This window comes from Sycon ciliatum, chromosome 8 (genome assembly GCF_964019385.1).
Source record: "Sycon ciliatum chromosome 8, ocSycCili1.1, whole genome shotgun sequence".
In the NCBI taxonomy this organism is placed as follows: Eukaryota; Metazoa; Porifera; class Calcarea; order Leucosolenida; family Sycettidae; genus Sycon; species Sycon ciliatum.
The window spans coordinates 30,237,771-30,255,513 of record NC_088650.1 but is presented as its reverse complement, the minus strand read 5'-3'; the positions used below and the strand labels follow the sequence as shown (position 1 = coordinate 30,255,513).

The window sequence follows — 17,743 nt, the reverse complement described above, 5'->3', positions numbered from 1 at the left end:
CAAGAAATATTGTTATAAGGGTAATATTGTTATAGGGGTAACTGGTTCATTTCATACACATACGTCATAATACATGGATTTTGTTCATTTTTTTACGCTCTTCATAGCATCAAAACCTGTCGTACATGCACATTATGTACATAGCAAGGTGCCCACTGGTGCCCCCATTGCATTTTGTCATGTCCCAGTGACTTATCAAGTGAAGCTTGCCCTACCTGGATAGTGAACTCTACATAATCCCTGCTAAATATTGTTATAAAATGGAAAATGTCGATTGGTCAGCCCATTTTATATCGTTATAGGGGTAATATCGTTATAGCAATATTGTTATAGAGGTAAGGTGTTGTATACAAAAGTCAATGGAGTGATTTGGTTTGACAGAAAAATATCGTTATAAGGGTAATATCGTTATAGAGGTTATCGTTATAAGGGTAGGTCGACTGTAGCTTGTTGGCGTGTCAGTGCATTGATCATTGTGAGTGCAGTGCAGCTCGTGCATGCAGTGGGCAAGTGCAAGTGGTGTTTTGCTCAGTCCTGCGTTGCATATTTTGAAATAATTTTCCATCGCACGATCGCCAAGGCCTAGGTAGGTCCTTCCAAGCAGGGAGTCGTCAAAAAATAGGATTTGACGACTCCCTGCTTCCAAGTGAAGCCCCAGACTAAGTTACTTACTTACTTGACCAGTCTTGCGTGACAGCATGCTCCTCCCCTGATCATGAAAACGAGAAAATAACTACATACAGTACATGTACATGACTGTACTGGAATATTTTGGAAGACTCTTATTTGCCCATCGATCATCATACTTTTGAGGGTTTCGTCGTCCTCAACTCTCAAGGCTGAGTTTGTGTCATTTTTTCAATCTTCGTTTCACCCTGGTCCTTGCTGTCCGGCCTCTTCTCCGCGTTCAACTATTTTCAAGTGCTTTGCGCAAGCTCACGGACTTCCCTTCGCTGGCTTCAATCAGGCTGAAGTAGGTAACAGTGGTTGCCAGTCGCGCCCGGCTGCGTCGCTTCTCGCTGCGGCTGCTGCTCATGCTGCTCGCGCAGTCAATGCATGCAGTGCTGTGCTGGGCCAAGTGCCGTTGATCTGCCTGGGCTGGCCTGTGCGGAGTGTGACTCCTCAGCTCAGGCTCTATGCTGTGCTGCTGCTAATCCTGCTGCTTCTGCTCTTGTTCTTGCCCTCTGCCTGCAGTTGAGTGAGCGCCTGCTGGTCGTTTTGGACCCTTGCTCGTCGTCGTCTTCTGCGTTCGCGTGGATCACCCCCATTGAGGGCTAGCTATTCTGACGCACGCTCAACCAATATCAGCGAATAGCAACAAGCATGGGTAACTCAGGTAGCAAGAAGAAGAAGGACGGAGCAGCAGAGCAGCCGAAAGAGGCAGCAGAAGGAGAGGCTGCTGCGGCCCCCGCTCCGGAGGGAGCTGCCACTGCCAGCGAGGGTGCTGCCACGTCTGATCCGCCCGCAGCAGCCGAGGCAGCCAGTGATGAGAAAAAGCCTGACGACGAGCCAGCAGCAGCAGCAGCTGAAGAGTCGACGAAAGCAGAAGAAGGCTCTGGAGAAGCTGCAACTAGTGAACCGAAGGAGACCGACGCTGCCCCCGAAGAACCAGTAGCGGAGCCAGAACCAGCAGCAGAAGAAACTCCTGCCCCTGCTAGTGAAGAGCCTGCGCCAGAAGAGCCCGAAACTGCTGCTGCCGAGGAGGCACCAGCAGCCGAGGAGGCACCAGCAGCCGAAGAGGCACCAGCAGCCGAAGAGGCACCAGCAGCCGAGGAGGCACCAGCAGCCGAGGAGGCACCAGCAGCTGAGGATGCCCCGGCAGCAGAAGAAGGAGAAGAGGACGCCACAGGTTAGGTATTTCTTGGCCTAGAGTTTTCGCAAACTGTGGCCTTCGTCGTCGTCGTTGTTGGTCGTATTATTGTTGTTTGATGTGTTGTATTATCTTTCATTTTTTCATTTCCAGTATTCTAGTTTCAAAGATTGTGTAGCGCTTGGCCGCTGCAGTCTAATCCTCTAATGTGACTAATCGTTTGAATGGTCTCTAATGCTGGCTGGCCACAGCTGGCTAATCAAGGTTTTCTCTTCTTTTTATTTGTGTGCGTGTGTGCGTGCGCGCGTGTGTGTCCACGAGATAGCGTTCTGAATGTAACCACTGTACAAGCTGTGACAGTAGCCAGTGGGAAGTATTTTTTACGTTTGATGAGTTATGTCACGCGCAGGTCTATGGTATGGTATTGCTAGTATTCAAGTTTGGATTGTTGGCTGAGCAGTTGCCTTTTCTTTCGTCTATTCCCAATATGGCAATAAGGTTCGCATCGTGACTACAGTCGACCTACCCTTATAACGATATTTGCGTCAGACCAAGAAATATTGTTATAAGGGTAATATTGTTATAGGGGTAACTGGTTCATTTCATACACATACGTCATAATACATGGATTTTGTTCATTTTTTTACGCTCTTCATAGCATCAAAACCTGTCGTACATGCACATTATGTACATAGCAAGGTGCCCACTGGTGCCCCCATTGCATTTTGTCATGTCCCAGTGACTTATCAAGTGAAGCTTGCCCTACCTGGATAGTGAACTCTACATAATCCCTGCTAAATATTGTTATAAAATGGAAAATGTCGATTGGTCAGCCCATTTTATATCGTTATAGGGGTAATATCGTTATAGCAATATTGTTATAGAGGTAAGGTGTTGTATACAAAAGTCAATGGAGTGATTTGGTTTGACAGAAAAATATCGTTATAAGGGTAATATCGTTATAGAGGTTATCGTTATAAGGGTAGGTCGACTGTAGTAGTATCCGTTGCCCTCTTGTTCGTCGTATCTGATCCTTTTCCATGCGGATTTGGAAAGGTTGCAGCGATGGTCGAGGAAAAAGAAATGAAAAACGCGCACAGCGTGACCAGTGCACTAGTGACAGCACTAGAAAAATGACAAGAGCGGACGTGTTTCTGGCGGAGTTGACCTCCGTGCCTGATCGCATTCCGCGCAGCTGCGTGCAGTACGAAATGAATGGGCGCTGGAGTGGAGAAGCTAGACCATAGTTTGCAACAAGGCCTAGTCGATAATGGTCACATGCACAGTATGCCAGCTCCATACCTGCGCAAAATGTCAGAACTCATCAACAGCTAGCTAGCCAGCCTGGCCACCAACCCTATTTCTGAATCTCTAGTAAAAGTATTGACAGCAAAAGAGGGTAAATAGCAAGTCCATTATGTGTCCCTAGCCTAGGACATATTGCCTCTTGCGGAGCTTGGTTTGTTTTGCATTGGTGATGGGCACTACACTGGACTCCCATTTGCCTTTGCCTGAAAATCATGGGGGTTTGGTGCGTGCTGTTGCTGTTGCTGTTGCTGTTGCTTGCGTGACAGTACAGGCCTGGCAGGGCAAAACCAGTTTGTGGCTGAGCATTGGCCATTGTGCATGTAGTAATTGCTGCACACTTCACTTGCCTGCCGTTCTGGGCATGAATGCTTCAAAAGCCAGCAAAGGGCCCAGAGACTGGTGCAGATTTGAACTACTAGAGGGCACTCCAGTTAGGCCCAATCATGCAATGCCCTATGATTCAAACCTGCAGTGTGCACTTGTCAAGTGCTTTTGTGACTTGTTTACCGCCTAAGACCAAGGCCCTACCTGACCCACAGTTCACAGCCGGCTGGAATGATCTTTCCAAATGGAGCGGAACTGTGAACCTGGATAACTGAGAGAGAGTCCACTGATAACACTGATAGCAGACGGGAGGGAGGCTGAGGCAGGCGGTGATTGTGAGGGCATGTATTCTGGGAATGATGGGGTAGTGTGGCATTGACCTGGAGTTGCCAGCACAGAATACTATGACTCGTTTAATTTAATAGCACTTTGCAGGGCCCATTGCCATTGGCAGCACACACAGCAAAGTCATGAGGCAGTAGATGCATGGCTTGACCTGAGCTGGGCTCTATGCCAGTGCTCATAAACTGGTTAGGTCACGCAAGACACAGCCTGACCTGCAATGGTTCTTTTTAGGGGTACACATGTTGCTCAGTGCCAGTGGTGTGCACTTAAAACTGGACCTTGGGTTTCAGTAGCAAGCTGATCACATGATCCAGGTTTTTACAGTACCGTTTCCATGGTTGTAGCCAATGAGAGATCAGGTGGGTTCAGGGTAGTGGCAGGTGGGTGTCTCTAGCTCTCAGTCCACAGGATGTACTGGGAAGTGTGTGAGGTGTAGCTGTATACATGTAGCCTAGGACTGGTACTGACCATGTGATCAATGGCTGACTGTGTGTCTGACTGGGTATGGGTCCTCAGTGCCTGGCTGCACTACTACTACTAGTACTACTCTTTAAGACTCTACTCGTATTGCTGCTGCTGCTGGTGGTTTTGCTATAGCTGCCTATCCAGTGGACGTTAGTGCATTGGTTCATGTAGCACCTTAGCATGTGCCATGCATGTGTGACGCTCCCGGCTGCCGCTGCTGTAGGCATGAACAAGTGCCATGCGTGCTATTGTGTTTTCAAGTGCCCTTTTCCGCCTCACCTCCCTGCAGCCGGGTCAACCACTTAGCACCACCACTGGTGCTGCCATGGCAACGGGTTCATTTCCTTTGTTACCCTGGCAATGTAGGGGCCCCATATGTGCTACTTGTACAGGGTGTGTGTGAATGGTGGTGTGTGTTTCCTTGACCGATTGTGTGGGAATGTGTTTTGCATTAGAAGTACATGTACTGTAGCTGTGGCTGTAGCTGCTATGTACAACGTGATTGGAATGCAATGGTGTGGACATGGGCCAGTGTACGTCAGTGTACATGTGGCTGTATGGTACACCATGTGTGTTTTGCTAGTCAAGCATTTGCACTACTTAGAATTCACAACCTGTTGACATTGCGTCCTCCTAGCTAATGTGTAGACATTGCGCAGAGCCGGGCTGCATCCACTGCTGGTCATCATCATCAGTAATCCTGGGTCACCGCACCTGTGGGGGCCTGTAGGTGTGTGCGAAACTATTGCCTGCGACATCTCATCTGCCCACGGCGCATGTTAAGCTCTGGTTTCTGCCTTGTCCTGGTGTTTGTCGTCTGCTGTAGTTGCTTGTGCTAACTACAGTGAAACCTGTGTAAGACGACCGCTCAGGGGACCTTCAAAATGTGGTCTCTCTTACCAGGTGGTCTCCTTATCCAGGGTCATTTGAATGGACATAGCATACCTTGGTCCTGGCTGCAGTGGTCTTCTAGGACAGGTGGTCGCCGTATACGAGTGGTCGCCATGACAGGTTTTACTGTATATCCATGTCCATGTGTTGGACATAGTGCCAGTCATTGGCATTGGTAGTATTTGGTACCATAGCGTAGTCGTGGATGTACTGCGGACATCTTGGCGTGTTGCGATGTACCCGGGCTGCCGTACTATTGCTGTTGTGAGAGGGCTGCTGCTTGCATGTGTTGGTGCTGCATGTGTGGCTGAGTGTTATCTTCTTTCATGTATCCAACCGTTTTGTCTGTGCTTATCCGTGTATATTCGTGTTATCTGTGTACATTTGTGTTATCTCTGTGTACATTTGTGTTTAAATATCTCTGTGTACATTTGTGTTATCTCTGTGTACATTTGTGTTATCTCGGTGTACCTTTGTGTTATCTCTGTGTACATTCGTGTTATCCGTGCGCATCCGTGTTATCTACCTCCGTCCGTGTTGCCAGTGTGACCTGTATTATAATATGTCCATACCCCACCCATTATAGTTTCTTATCTGGTTTTTGATAACTTTTTATACTTCATGTCCATATTTGTACTTTCATATCTTGTCAGCTCACACATACACGCAGCTGTGAGTGTCGTCTATCTTGTCTGGTGTTACACGTATGACTGTATGCATGTGTGTGTGTGTGTGTGTGTGTGTGTGTGTGTGTGTGTGTGTGTGTGTGTGTGTGTGTGCAGTTATCTGGCGCTTGTCTTGATCTGTTTCAATCAGAATCAGATCCGCTATCGTTGCTATAAAGAGAAAATCTGTGGGTGCACATCCAGTGCATTTGCAGATTTGCGTACTTCTCTTGCGACGGGCGTATACGTGGTACATGGTACATGGTGTGTGTTTGTGTGTGTGTGGTTGTGTGTATGTGTGTGTGTTTTGTATGTGTGTGTATGTGCATGTGTGTATGTGTGCGTGCATCTGCATGCATGTGTGTGTACATGTGTGTGTATGTGTGTGTGGGTGCGCGCGCGCGTGTGTGTGTGTGTATGCACGTGCATGTGTTGCATTACCTCGTGACCGGGCTTTGCATGACATTTGACATTGACTGTGCTGCTGTGTGCTGTGTTGCTGCTGGGTCTACAGATGGTGCTATGCCATCCAAGGAGATTGACCCGCCGGAGGAGGCCAATGAGGACACTGACGTTACTCTGACCTGGACACACGGCGGCGATGAGGTCAAGGTTGCTGGTAGCTGGGATGACTGGGTGCAGCACGACATGGAGAAGGGGTGAGTGAGGAGTACCGTATTTTTCGGAGTATAGTGCGCACCTTTGTATAACGCGCACCCCCAATCTTCATTGGGGGTGCGCACTTCAATCTTCATTGAAGTACATGCATTTCATATTCGGAGCATAGTGCGCACCTGCGATTTAGGGCCTAAAATAGCACATCTAAAGTGCGCACTATACTCCGGAAAATACGGTAGCGATACACTGGCTGCTTTCGTAGTTTACTACATCATAGGATATGCATTGTACTGACTGCGGGTGTGTTTTATTATGACTGGATACAAACTAGATATATTCACTGCTGGTTTCGTGATACGACCTTTGTACTTCTATCATGGATCACTGTCTGCTGACCACCTCAGGTGCTGTCATTGCCCTGTTTTGTTTAACGTTATTTTTAAATGAAGACTATTACCTTTTGCGTCTTTCCCTCAAACCAGTGACTATTATCACCAGCTGGTCTATCCCTGATCCGGGATATTCTTTGTAGGTCGCAGGTATCAGCTGTATCATTGGTTTTTTTTATTCCCGACGATGGGCTTCGCCGATCTCTCACGTACACGTTCACACAATCGTCCCACACCTCAGGACAGAACGCATTTGACTTTACTTCCAGAGGAGAGTTTCAGGAAAGAGCCAAGAAGAAAGACAAGAATGTGTACATTTTTATAGTAAATCGTGCACATGCGTGTCATGGTGCACCCTGCGCAATCCGCGCACGGTCCGCACAGACACAGCTCCAAAAGGGGGACCTCATAGAGGTCATGGACAGCAACTGTATGCCGCTCCCCTAGTCTGCTACTAAGCGCATGGTCTCGAGGTTATTGCAATCCCTACCTCGCTGCTCTCTGCCTTTGTTCAACTTCTATTGGTCTGGTGTGCTGTGCTGTGCTGTGCTGCTGCTGGTGTGTGTGTGTGTGTGTGTGTGTGTGTGTGTGTGTGTTTATGTGTGTGTGTATGTGTGTGTGTGTGTGTGTGTGTGTGTGTGCAGTGATGACGCTTTCTCCTACGTAGTCAAGGTGGAGTCCGGCGAGAAGTACACATACAAGTTCGTCGTGGATGGTGACTGGAAAGTCGATGAGGACAAGGTGAGGAGGAGGCACTGCTGCATGTGATGGCAGCAGCAAACATGCAACCATGGCTTTCTGTGCCCACAGCCTACAGCCATACACTATAGGCGTGTAGATCATGTACTGTTATTTCTTCTATTGTTTCTCTGTACATTTATTACATGTACCAGTACATTGATCTACAATCGTCCCTCTCTAATCCAGCACTTTATAAACCAGCACCCTTGATAAACGAGCACAATTTTCAGTAGCCAAAATGTCCTCTGTGGCACAAATGGTGCCGGATTATAGAGGGACCACTGTACTAACGTCCTATGCAAGGGTCTAAGTGCATGCAATGTATCCGATAGGGAATGTTACGCGGTCTTTTATGATAACACCATGCTGTGTAGAGTGGTGCGATCAATTTAGAAACGGGCCGGCTAGAATTAATTGAAGGAGGGCTCAGCGTCACACTATAATATGTTGCTTTGATTTCATGCTGCTGCTGTTGAACATGTTAAAAAGGAGGACATACCAAGAAACCATGCCGGCTGTTGGGCACTTTACTGGTCATGGCGTATTACATCTGCGGCTGTGCTGTCGTGTTTGACAACTTGGAAAAAGGGTTGCTGACAAGTTGTGCTGGGACTGTGCGCAGGCAATAACACAATTCTGAGTTAAGTTGTCGAACGCTGTATGCTGTGCAACGGTTAAACATGTCCACGTGTGCCCGAAGCACGCCAGACTCAGCCTCATTCGCTCCTGCACTGGGATGTGGCGTTACCCAGGGCCAGTACCGCTAGCACTGACTGCACTTGGAGGTCTAGAGGCATGTGACTGACAGGACATAGCGGAGTGTTTAGAGTAGTGCTGCTGTCGAGAGTCAATTTTCTCTTTTTGGAAACCTACCAAAGTTGTTAGCACAACCGGTACTTGCCTCGGGGAAGATATTCTTGGCACGGCTTCACACCGTTGGTGACATTATCTACGCGTGAGGCATTTAGATGCCGGCACTTTGGCAGTTTATTGCTTATGGTGGTGTTGAGTGTAAGCTAGGCAGCGCAGCTTATTTCTAAACATCCGAAGATGTTCAATGGTTTTGCTTTTGTTCTCGCCCTTCAGGCAGGATGCACGGTGTGGGATCAGATGGTTGATGGCATGTGTGTGTGTGTGTGTGTGTGTGTGTGTGTGTGTGTGTGTGTGTGTGTGTGTGTGTGTGCGTTTGTGTGACCATGTCAATGTCTGCGGTCATAGTTCACCCTTTGCTATGGTGTTATTGTCGGCGGTTTGTTTGCACTATCTCCTGCAGCCGTCGGGTGAGGAAAATGGCCAGACCAACAACATTCTCACTGTGGAATGAGAGAGCTGCACATTGTCTTAGGAATCAGCAAGGTAAGAAGTGATACGGGTCTGGAATGTGCTGTGGCCGGATCAAGCAGCATAACCCTGTGTGCGTGCGTGTGTATGTGTGCGTGGGCGCGTGTGGATTAGACTTTCTTACATGACACGTGACCATATCCTAGGAATTGTCTAATCACCACCTTTCCCGCCGCGGGCATGATTCAGCCATCATGCCCGCTGCCCTTGGCAACACTGACGTCACTTCAGGTATGATTGACAATCATGCCCGTGGTCAAGTGGCAACGAGATGTAGCCAATAATGTGACAAGGCGCGGATTTTGAAGAAAGAAGTGGAAGTGCATGTGGAAAGGAATGTCGCTTGTCTTCTTGACTCTTGTTACTTCGTGTGTTCTGGCTGTGACTAGTGCAGAGTGACTTTTCGCCGAACTGTGCACTGCTAGTCTTTGGCTTGTTTCAATGTTTGAGTAGGCTACGTTCCGTGCGTGCGCATGGGTCAAGTAAGAAATCCAATCATACACGGTCTGTCGGGCTTGCTGGCTGAATCATGCCCTCGCTCCCAGCCCTCGGGCTGGGAGCTCAGGCATGATTCAGCCATCAAGCCCTCCAGACCGTGTATGAGTATATACGTCATCTGGCGCTAGTCTTGATCTGCCTGAGAGCCCTCATTCAGATCTTGTTCGCTATCGTTGCTATGAGAGAAAATCTGTGGACGCACATCCAGTGCATTCGCAGATTTTTGGGTGCTTCTCTTACGACGGGCGTCTACATGGTACATGATGATTGTGTGCGTGTGTGTGTGCATGTGTGTATGTGTGTTTGTGCATGCGTGTGTGTGTGTGCGCGCGCGTGCATGTGTGTGCTCACATGTGTATATGCACTCGCTTGTGCACTGCGCATGCTGGTCTGTCTGCAGTGCATTGAATGAGGAGTTCTCCACTGCTCGCCGATGCTGCAGCACCAGCTCCATGGTCACACGCTGGGCATCACTTCCCTTCGGAAGGGCGGTAGCGGCGGCGGTGGTGGTGGTGGTGGTCCCGTTCCTCGTACCCTATTAGCGTTGACAGCCGATGGAGAAATTAGATTTCCTCATTACTTAGCAACGATTTTCCCTTGCCACTGAGTACATTGCATAGTAAACCATTGGCCTGTCGGGTAAGAATGGCGCTATCCCTGCGTCAAAAAATCCCAAATCACTATAAAAATAATTTGCTTCAGGAATCATGAATCTGGATTTCAAGACGGCCTCGCTCTTCTCTCATTTCATTTTCATCTTTGATCAGTTTCTTTTCGGGCAGTCCTTCATTTCCCCGTTGCTTCCCTATAATTCCGTACTTCATTCCGAACTGCGTGAAATCGATGCAGGAAAGCCCCAGGTATTTGTTTTGTCTGGAAATGATAGATTAGCAGTAGCGATCGTATTGAATATTTTTGATAATGATTGTACATGCGTAATCCCTACATGCACATGCATGTATGCATGATGGCCTTTCTTGAACTGCTCTCAACTGCTGCTGCCGTGTCCAATGTCCCCCGGTTGGATCAGGAGAGGCCTTTCTTGAACTGCTCTCAACTGCTGCTGCCGTGTCCAATGTCCCCCGGTTGGATCAGGAGAGGGCCGAACCCCATCCAATTCGTTGCAGATGTTTGGTGGCCCCTGGTGAAATCCAAAGCCCTGGATCTCAGCTTGACAAGCTTCCAGGGATTGGATTTCTGCTGACACCGATGCATACACCACTACACTGGTGGCAGGTTCAATCCAACCCTGGATCTCAGTTTGACAAGCTTCCAAGGGTTGGATTTCAGCTGGCACCAGTGTGTATGCATTGGTGCCATGTGAACTCCAATCACTCCTGGATCTCAACGCTACGAGGCCCCCACTACATTACCACACTAGTTTTGAGTCTACATAGCTGCCTAGGCTACATAGAGGTGCCCAAGGTTTTCAACTACACACACACTACTACTGACGTCGTTATTATACTTACACCAGTCGCTAACCATACATATTGAAATTGACGTTGACTGCGTGCAATACGCTGTTGCAAGGCAGCAAAATATAAAATTTAAAAACAACGTCCGATAATGAGTGTCCAGAATTGGAAAATGCTGTGACGGAACAGACTCCGAGAATGATTGTGGCCGGTGGTGACAGAAACGGTGTGAATGTTTGGAGCGAAAGGTCCCAAAAAATGAAAGTAGTGTACTTGTGCGCACGTGGATACGTGTTTGCGAAGTGGGCCGAATAAAATATGCACACAAACGTAGCGGCTGAATAATCAACTCAATCTAGAATATAGGTCAGTAGAAACATATAAAACACATAAAAAAAACAGAGCTATGGGTGGGAAACAACAACACAAGCCACGTAGAAATATCTACTACGCTACAATCAAGGTGCCCGGCAGCACATTTAGGGCACGGACAGGACACAAGGATACAAGACTACTACACAATCACCATGTGACCAGCACACTCGGCTTAAATATTTCCCCTAAAAATACAATATAAATTACCATTTTCTTACAGTTTAAAAAAGGTGTGTCCATTTTAACGTCAGCTATGTGGATTCTTTGGCAGGTATGCTCTAAACTAGAATAAAATAACATACAGCACAGCATGGGAGAGGAGACCATCCACTTCTTCAGCAAACACGCTAAAACAGAGAATGGGAATTCCATGGTTCTAGGAAGGGAGAGAAGGAGAGCGAGTGAGTAAATGAGAGAGAGAGAGAGAGCAGGGGAGAAGAGAGAGAGTGAGAGAGTGTGAGTGAGAGAAAGGCCCTAACCTGTAGCTGTTGGCCCTCTAGAAGAGCTGTGTGGTCGTGCAGAGTGCAGGTGTTTGAAGATCTGAGGCAGAGAGTTACCTCGGAACAGGGTCTCCAGGAATGCTTCCATGATCAAGTAGAAGAGTCGCTTGTTGAGACGGCGGTACTGGAACATATCAAACACCCTGGACGACAATCAAGCATGCAAGAGAAATCACAAGGAAGCACAAGCAGAAGAAATGGTGAGACTATGATGGCCGGAGTGGGCTCGTTGGCCGGAGTGGGCTCGTTGGCACAGATCAAACACAGGGCGGTCCGGTCTCACCAGGCCAGGCTCGTGGGACATGGCCTGGCCACTAAATCTAGAACTGTTTCCGATGGGCCTGTCAATCGGCATGAACTACTTCTCTCACAACACCTACTACTGGATAGCAGAGGAGTGTTGGCGTTTCAGACACATTGCGGCCTGTACTTCGAATATCAGCATAGATATGCAGGGCAATGGGGTTACACAGCGTCGAGCGCTTTTTTAGGCCATCGGCTACACCACATGGCATCTACCGCAAGTCTACAAATTTTCGCCCCATTCAAATTTCGGCCTCCCAGGGCTAAAACCCCATTCGGCCGCATCAAAGTTTCGGCTTGTACTGCTGCCGCCATTATAAACTGTTACACTGAACCTTGCAAACAAAATTTCGGCCAAACATAACCAGGCCGAAAATAAATATGCGCCGAATATTTGTTGACTTACAGCACGAAATAAATATTGACATACAGTGATGCAACACCAGTAAGCGGTTGACATAATTATGATGTTAGCTCACCGAAGGATGCCTTCTTCAGTAGCCTTCGTGCCAATAAACCGTTTCAGCTCGTCTGCATTGTCCAATCAAATTCGTAGACACATACACGTGCACGGACACACACACACAAGCAAAATGCGTGCACATGCACATGCAACCAGATCCACTCATCATAATCAAACCGCATAAAGCAACAACACAGTGACGCAATTGGTTTCTCCCTGAAGAGTAAATTCAATCCAGACATGTACATCAAGACAGACATACATACAGACAAACAGACAGATAGGCAGAGGGAGAGAGAGAGACATTGTGTGAGAGAGATAGATACACACATGAGACAGACAGACAGATAGACTTGCCTGGCACGGAGCCGAGTAGCATAACTTTGGCAGCAATCTCAGTTCGGATCTTCTGGTCCTTGGGACGCGGCGCATAGTAGGGTCCAATCAGACCATTGGGCCAGTAGGACTCCCGGAAAACCTTGATGAACTCGGCTATCTGCTCAGCTGAGGTCAAGTACTCAACCTGGTCCACTATTTTCCTGTACAACAGCAACACACACACACATACACACACATACACACACACACACACACACACACATGCACACACACACACACACGCACACACACACACACACACACACACACACACATGCACACCCACCCACACACACACACACGCACACACACACATGCACACACACACACACACACACACACACACACACACACACACACACACACACACACACACATGTACACACACACACACACACACACACACACACACACATGCACACACACACACACACATACACGCACGCACACACACACACACACACACACACACACACACACACACACACACACACACACACACACACACACACACACACACACACACACACACACACACACACATAAAGCATTGTGTGGCAAGAAACATGATGCCTGTAAAGGCAGGCAAGGGTTGATCCTGCACACAGCTCCTATGAGTTATTGGCCACGGACCAGACCAGCGAACACAAGCAGACATGGTACAGGACGGGACAGGTGTGTTCTTTACAGCAACAACAAACACACTTTGGAGCACAAAAGTTCACATTTTAATATTTTCCCTTGTTTACAATGTCACGTCAAGAAGTTGAGTTGCTTTGCAAAATCTGACTGAAGCATTACCGCTTTTAAGTACGCAGCGTCCGATACCAGCTCGATTTCCGGTGCTGGCACTGTCCAAAGCAAGAACTTCATTGTGCGGCGGTCTACGTGACGATGAGGTGCATGCTACCAACCTGTTGATGGTGTCTCCGAATGTTTTCTTCATCAAGCCACGCAAGATCACGATGACGTGCCGTCTCAGCCATCGGTTACTGAAGAGAAGATGCCATCGTAAAGGCACACGCACACAAACACGCACATACACACGCATGCACATACACACACACAAATACACACACACATACACACATCCGCAAATCAGGTGACAAAACTGACACAAGCATACTATCCACAGAACTCACTCGATCCTATCCTATCCTCTCCCAGCTCTTAAGTCTAAGTCTAAGGGGAACTTCCCCTGGCTGGCAAATAGACACACGGGTAGAGCATTAGAGCTGACTCACACTCAACACCAAACATCACTTAATCTCCAATACACATCACAACACAACATGAGAATGCAGAGAGCAGAACAAAAGACAAGTACAATTTTGGCCGTCCGACTTCGTGACGGCGCACAAAAATTCTGGGCACCGTCCCAGCTGCTAGGCAAGCCGTTTGGGCCGACCTTGTGGCAGACCTGATGGCCTGGGTGCCACTAGAAAGAACACTGGCCATGGCAGAAGTTTGTTTACACAACTTACGTCGTGGCAAAGTCAAACACTTCATCCATTAGCAGTAAGATAATACGCAGTGGAATATTGTCTTCCTCCTGCCAACAATAACCACGATGAGTGAACACACATACACACACACACACACACACACACACACACACACACACACACACACACACACACACACACACAACACAAAGATACACACAAACACAGGGTTGAATAATGCAGGCCAAACTATACTACATGTATCACGACCTACCCATCTGCGAGGGAGAGAGAGACGGAGAGAGAGAGAGAGAGTGTGTGTGTGTGTGTGTGTGTGTGTGTCCCATATGGTGCAGTGGTATGTGCAGTCGATTTCCAGGTTGCGGGTTCAATTCCCGACAATTATGGTCGCACACGTCTTTCTTCTCTTTCTCGGACTCTTCTTGACTTTTCTTTCATTCTCCTGGGTGGTTACCAACAGCCAGTGTATGCCGGAGTATGTGGTGTGTGTGTGTGTGTAGAAAAAAAATGAAAAATAGGGATTCACTGGCCAGAAAAAGTCACTTCAAACAGCTGTGTGGTGGATACCAGGCTAAAAATAGTGGCGGTCAATTCATCAGCCTTGCAAGCTGTTGAATGGTGTAATCCCAGCACAAGTTGCTATGTCTAACATAGCTGTTCGCTATCATCGCTTCCGCGATGGGCATGTCTGAGGTGTGTGCGTGTGTGTGTGAGAGGGAGAGAGAGAGAGAGAGAGAGAGAGAGAGAGAGAGAGAGAGAGAGAGAGAGAGAGAGAGTGTGTGCGTGTGTGTGAGAGAGAGATAAAGAGAGAGAGAGAGAGAGAGAGAGAGAGAGAGAGAGAGAGAGAGAGAGAGAGAGGGAGAGGGAGGGAGAGAGAGAGAGAGAGAGAGAGAGAGAGAGAGAGAGAGAGAGAGAGAGAGAGAGAGAGAGAGAGGGAGGGAGGGAGGGAGAGAGAGAGAATGATCCAGTCTCAGTCAACACCAGTCCTCACATTAATAGTGGCCGACATTTTGACGTCCTCAGCTTTTGCAGCCACTTCTGGTGTCACTTCTTCCTCTGAGCGGCGGACAGTGATGGGAGAGTTCTGGTAGGGTTGACACCACACGCGTACACCCACCCACCCACCCACCCACCCACCCACCCACCCACACACACATGCACACACACAGAGCTCAGGACACAATGGACATGCGATATAGCTTGCGAGTAAAGAACTCAAGGCAGACTGGACAGGAAACAATCACAACGCACATCACTACAGGTACTCTGAAGATTATTGAAGGTTATGCGAATAATGTCATGGAGGTGAGTCAGTAGAAGCGCTTATGGGCACTATGGATCCAAAGTACAATGCGACTAACTAGTGAGTTGCTAGCGCATCGCTCTGCTGCAACTTTGCCAAAGCATCTCAATAGATGATGTAATCACACAAGCTCTATAGCCTAGGTGCCATGCCATACCTTTATCACTTTGGCCAAGCTGCTGCTCACGGAACCGGTGACATTGAGTCTCTTACGAAGCAGGGTACCACGACGTCCAGAGTTCTCCTGCGCATGTGCAAGGAACGCACACGTGCATGCGCGCGCACACACACACAGACACACACACACAGACACACACACACACACACACACATACATACACACATATGGACACACACACATTCATACACAAACACACAGACACACAAACAGACATACACAGACAGACAGACACGCACACACAAGCACACATACATACATGTACATACACACAGTCACACACACATTTGAATCGTATAACTACCGCAGTGACGCACATAAAGGCCCATGCGCTCATGAGTGAGTTTTTGCGTTATTTGCTATTTTTTGCGGGTCGTTTCGTCTCACACATAGGCGCATGCGCTTGAGTTGCTAGTGTACCGGTACCATGCATAATTATGCACATAGTGCAATACCGCAACGCGCATTGAACTACCGTAAAGTCTTATATATTAAAAGCCGCGGCTTCTATGACTTTCTTGGTGAACATTTTCAGGCTTCTATACAAGACAGGTATTTCTATGTATGTCAACACGAAAACCAGGCTTATGTGTGATTTGACGGGCCCAAAATTGCGGCTTCTATTCGAGGGCGGCTTCTATCCAAGTGCGACTTTTATACAAGACTTTACGGTACGTGAATATGGTGTTTTTGTGGTGTCTGTTTGTCGCGGGGTGGACTGCATTTAGGCTCACTTATAAGTCCATGCGCTTATTTGTGAGGGTGCGCTTATGCCCGGGTATAGGCATATGCTCTTATATGCGCGTCACTACGGTGTTCGAATGAACTCGGAATTCTCATGATATGAATCTTCTTCAATATTTCTCTCATGATATTTTATTCAATCTTAGTAGGAATGGAATGTTTTCCTCTGGTGAGAAGGTAGAATTGGCAGTGCTTTAAACGAATTCAAATACCGTAAAAGCCCGTGATAAGGCCCTGGGCGGAAATGCCAGTGAAGGTCCAGAACATGGGCATCAATTCGGGCCCCGGCGCTAACGTGGACCCGGGCGTTATTTGGGATAAGTGAAATAAAAGTTATCTTCCCATGTCGTACTACTACATGTACGAATAAGGTTAGCACAGTGTAAGGTTAGCAAAGTGTACTGTTCAATTTTGCTGTTCAACTTTTGCTCAAATTTTGAATTGTTTGCTCTCCTTGCTTTCCTTGCATTCAGATCATCAGAGCTTTGTGCGTTCAATAAAACACCTTTTAGTAGCACAGTGTACCACCGTACTAATGAGTGTGGGTATTTATCAAAGGTCAATACATTGTACACTATACTACACAATCTTGTACATGCAAGTGGAGCTGTACATGTACTACAACGTGTTCTGGACCTGTGCTTGCGCCCATGGGCGTTCACACGAAAGTGGGCTAGAAAACGGAACAAGAGTGTTGACACTGGACACCTGGATTTGTACACGGGCAGTGGACTTTATACTGGCTGGGCGTTAATACGGGCGTTTACGGTAAAAATATAATGCTTGTCAGATTCCACTCACCCCAGAAGCGCCGGATGAGTCGGCAAAGTGGATGATTGCTTGCAGTATGCCCGGCTGTGCCTGGCAAGACTCACGGGATACCAGCGTCTGCAAAGCACACAGCAAACGTGCCAACAGTATGGGTGAGCTAAACGTTCACAGCAATCGAATAAATTATGAAGGAAACTACTGGAAATTCTGAGCCATCGCTTCCGTTATCTGTACATGTCAATGAGCCGCATACAAGTACATGTGGATACAGTCCTAGGCCGTATCACAAGATCGACACAGTGACAAAACAAACAGTCCTACAGACAACAAGCCGCAGATCATTCATACATTCAGACTCATTCAGACTTTATTCGAAGGATTCCCCAAAATCAAATGTACACTTATCAGGGGATCATGCATGCCAGTACTTGCTAGGGACTTGAAGGATA

The 17,743-nt window shown here is 47.8% G+C and overlaps 2 protein-coding genes across 2 annotated transcripts in view; one reads left to right on the top strand and one right to left on the bottom strand.

Moving 5' to 3' along the window:
- Window positions 1-726: 726 nt before the first annotated feature.
- On the top strand, window positions 727-10,300 carry LOC135822679 (fibrous sheath CABYR-binding protein-like). The gene is made up of 6 exons (XM_065335496.1): window positions 727-973; window positions 1,195-1,849; window positions 6,323-6,467; window positions 7,460-7,556; window positions 8,830-8,912; window positions 9,796-10,300. Exons 2-5 carry the CDS (start codon window positions 1,324-1,326, stop codon window positions 8,878-8,880), a joined length of 819 nt encoding a protein of 272 aa, XP_065191568.1. The 5' UTR covers window positions 727-973; window positions 1,195-1,323; the 3' UTR covers window positions 8,881-8,912; window positions 9,796-10,300.
- A 594-nt stretch (window positions 10,301-10,894) lies between these two features.
- Window positions 10,895-17,743, bottom strand: part of LOC135822671 (sorting nexin-13-like) — a 28,085-nt gene continuing 21,236 nt past the window's right edge. The window contains exons 22-29 of the mRNA XM_065335479.1: window positions 17,325-17,411; window positions 15,759-15,845; window positions 15,290-15,382; window positions 14,317-14,384; window positions 13,747-13,824; window positions 12,812-12,993; window positions 12,471-12,522; window positions 10,895-11,831 (exon numbers count right to left, since the gene is read on the bottom strand). Of these exons, the coding sequence (XP_065191551.1) occupies window positions 11,663-11,831; window positions 12,471-12,522; window positions 12,812-12,993; window positions 13,747-13,824; window positions 14,317-14,384; window positions 15,290-15,382; window positions 15,759-15,845; window positions 17,325-17,411 (816 nt within the window). The 3' untranslated portion in view covers window positions 10,895-11,662. The remainder of the gene's footprint in view (window positions 11,832-12,470; window positions 12,523-12,811; window positions 12,994-13,746; window positions 13,825-14,316; window positions 14,385-15,289; window positions 15,383-15,758; window positions 15,846-17,324; window positions 17,412-17,743) is intronic.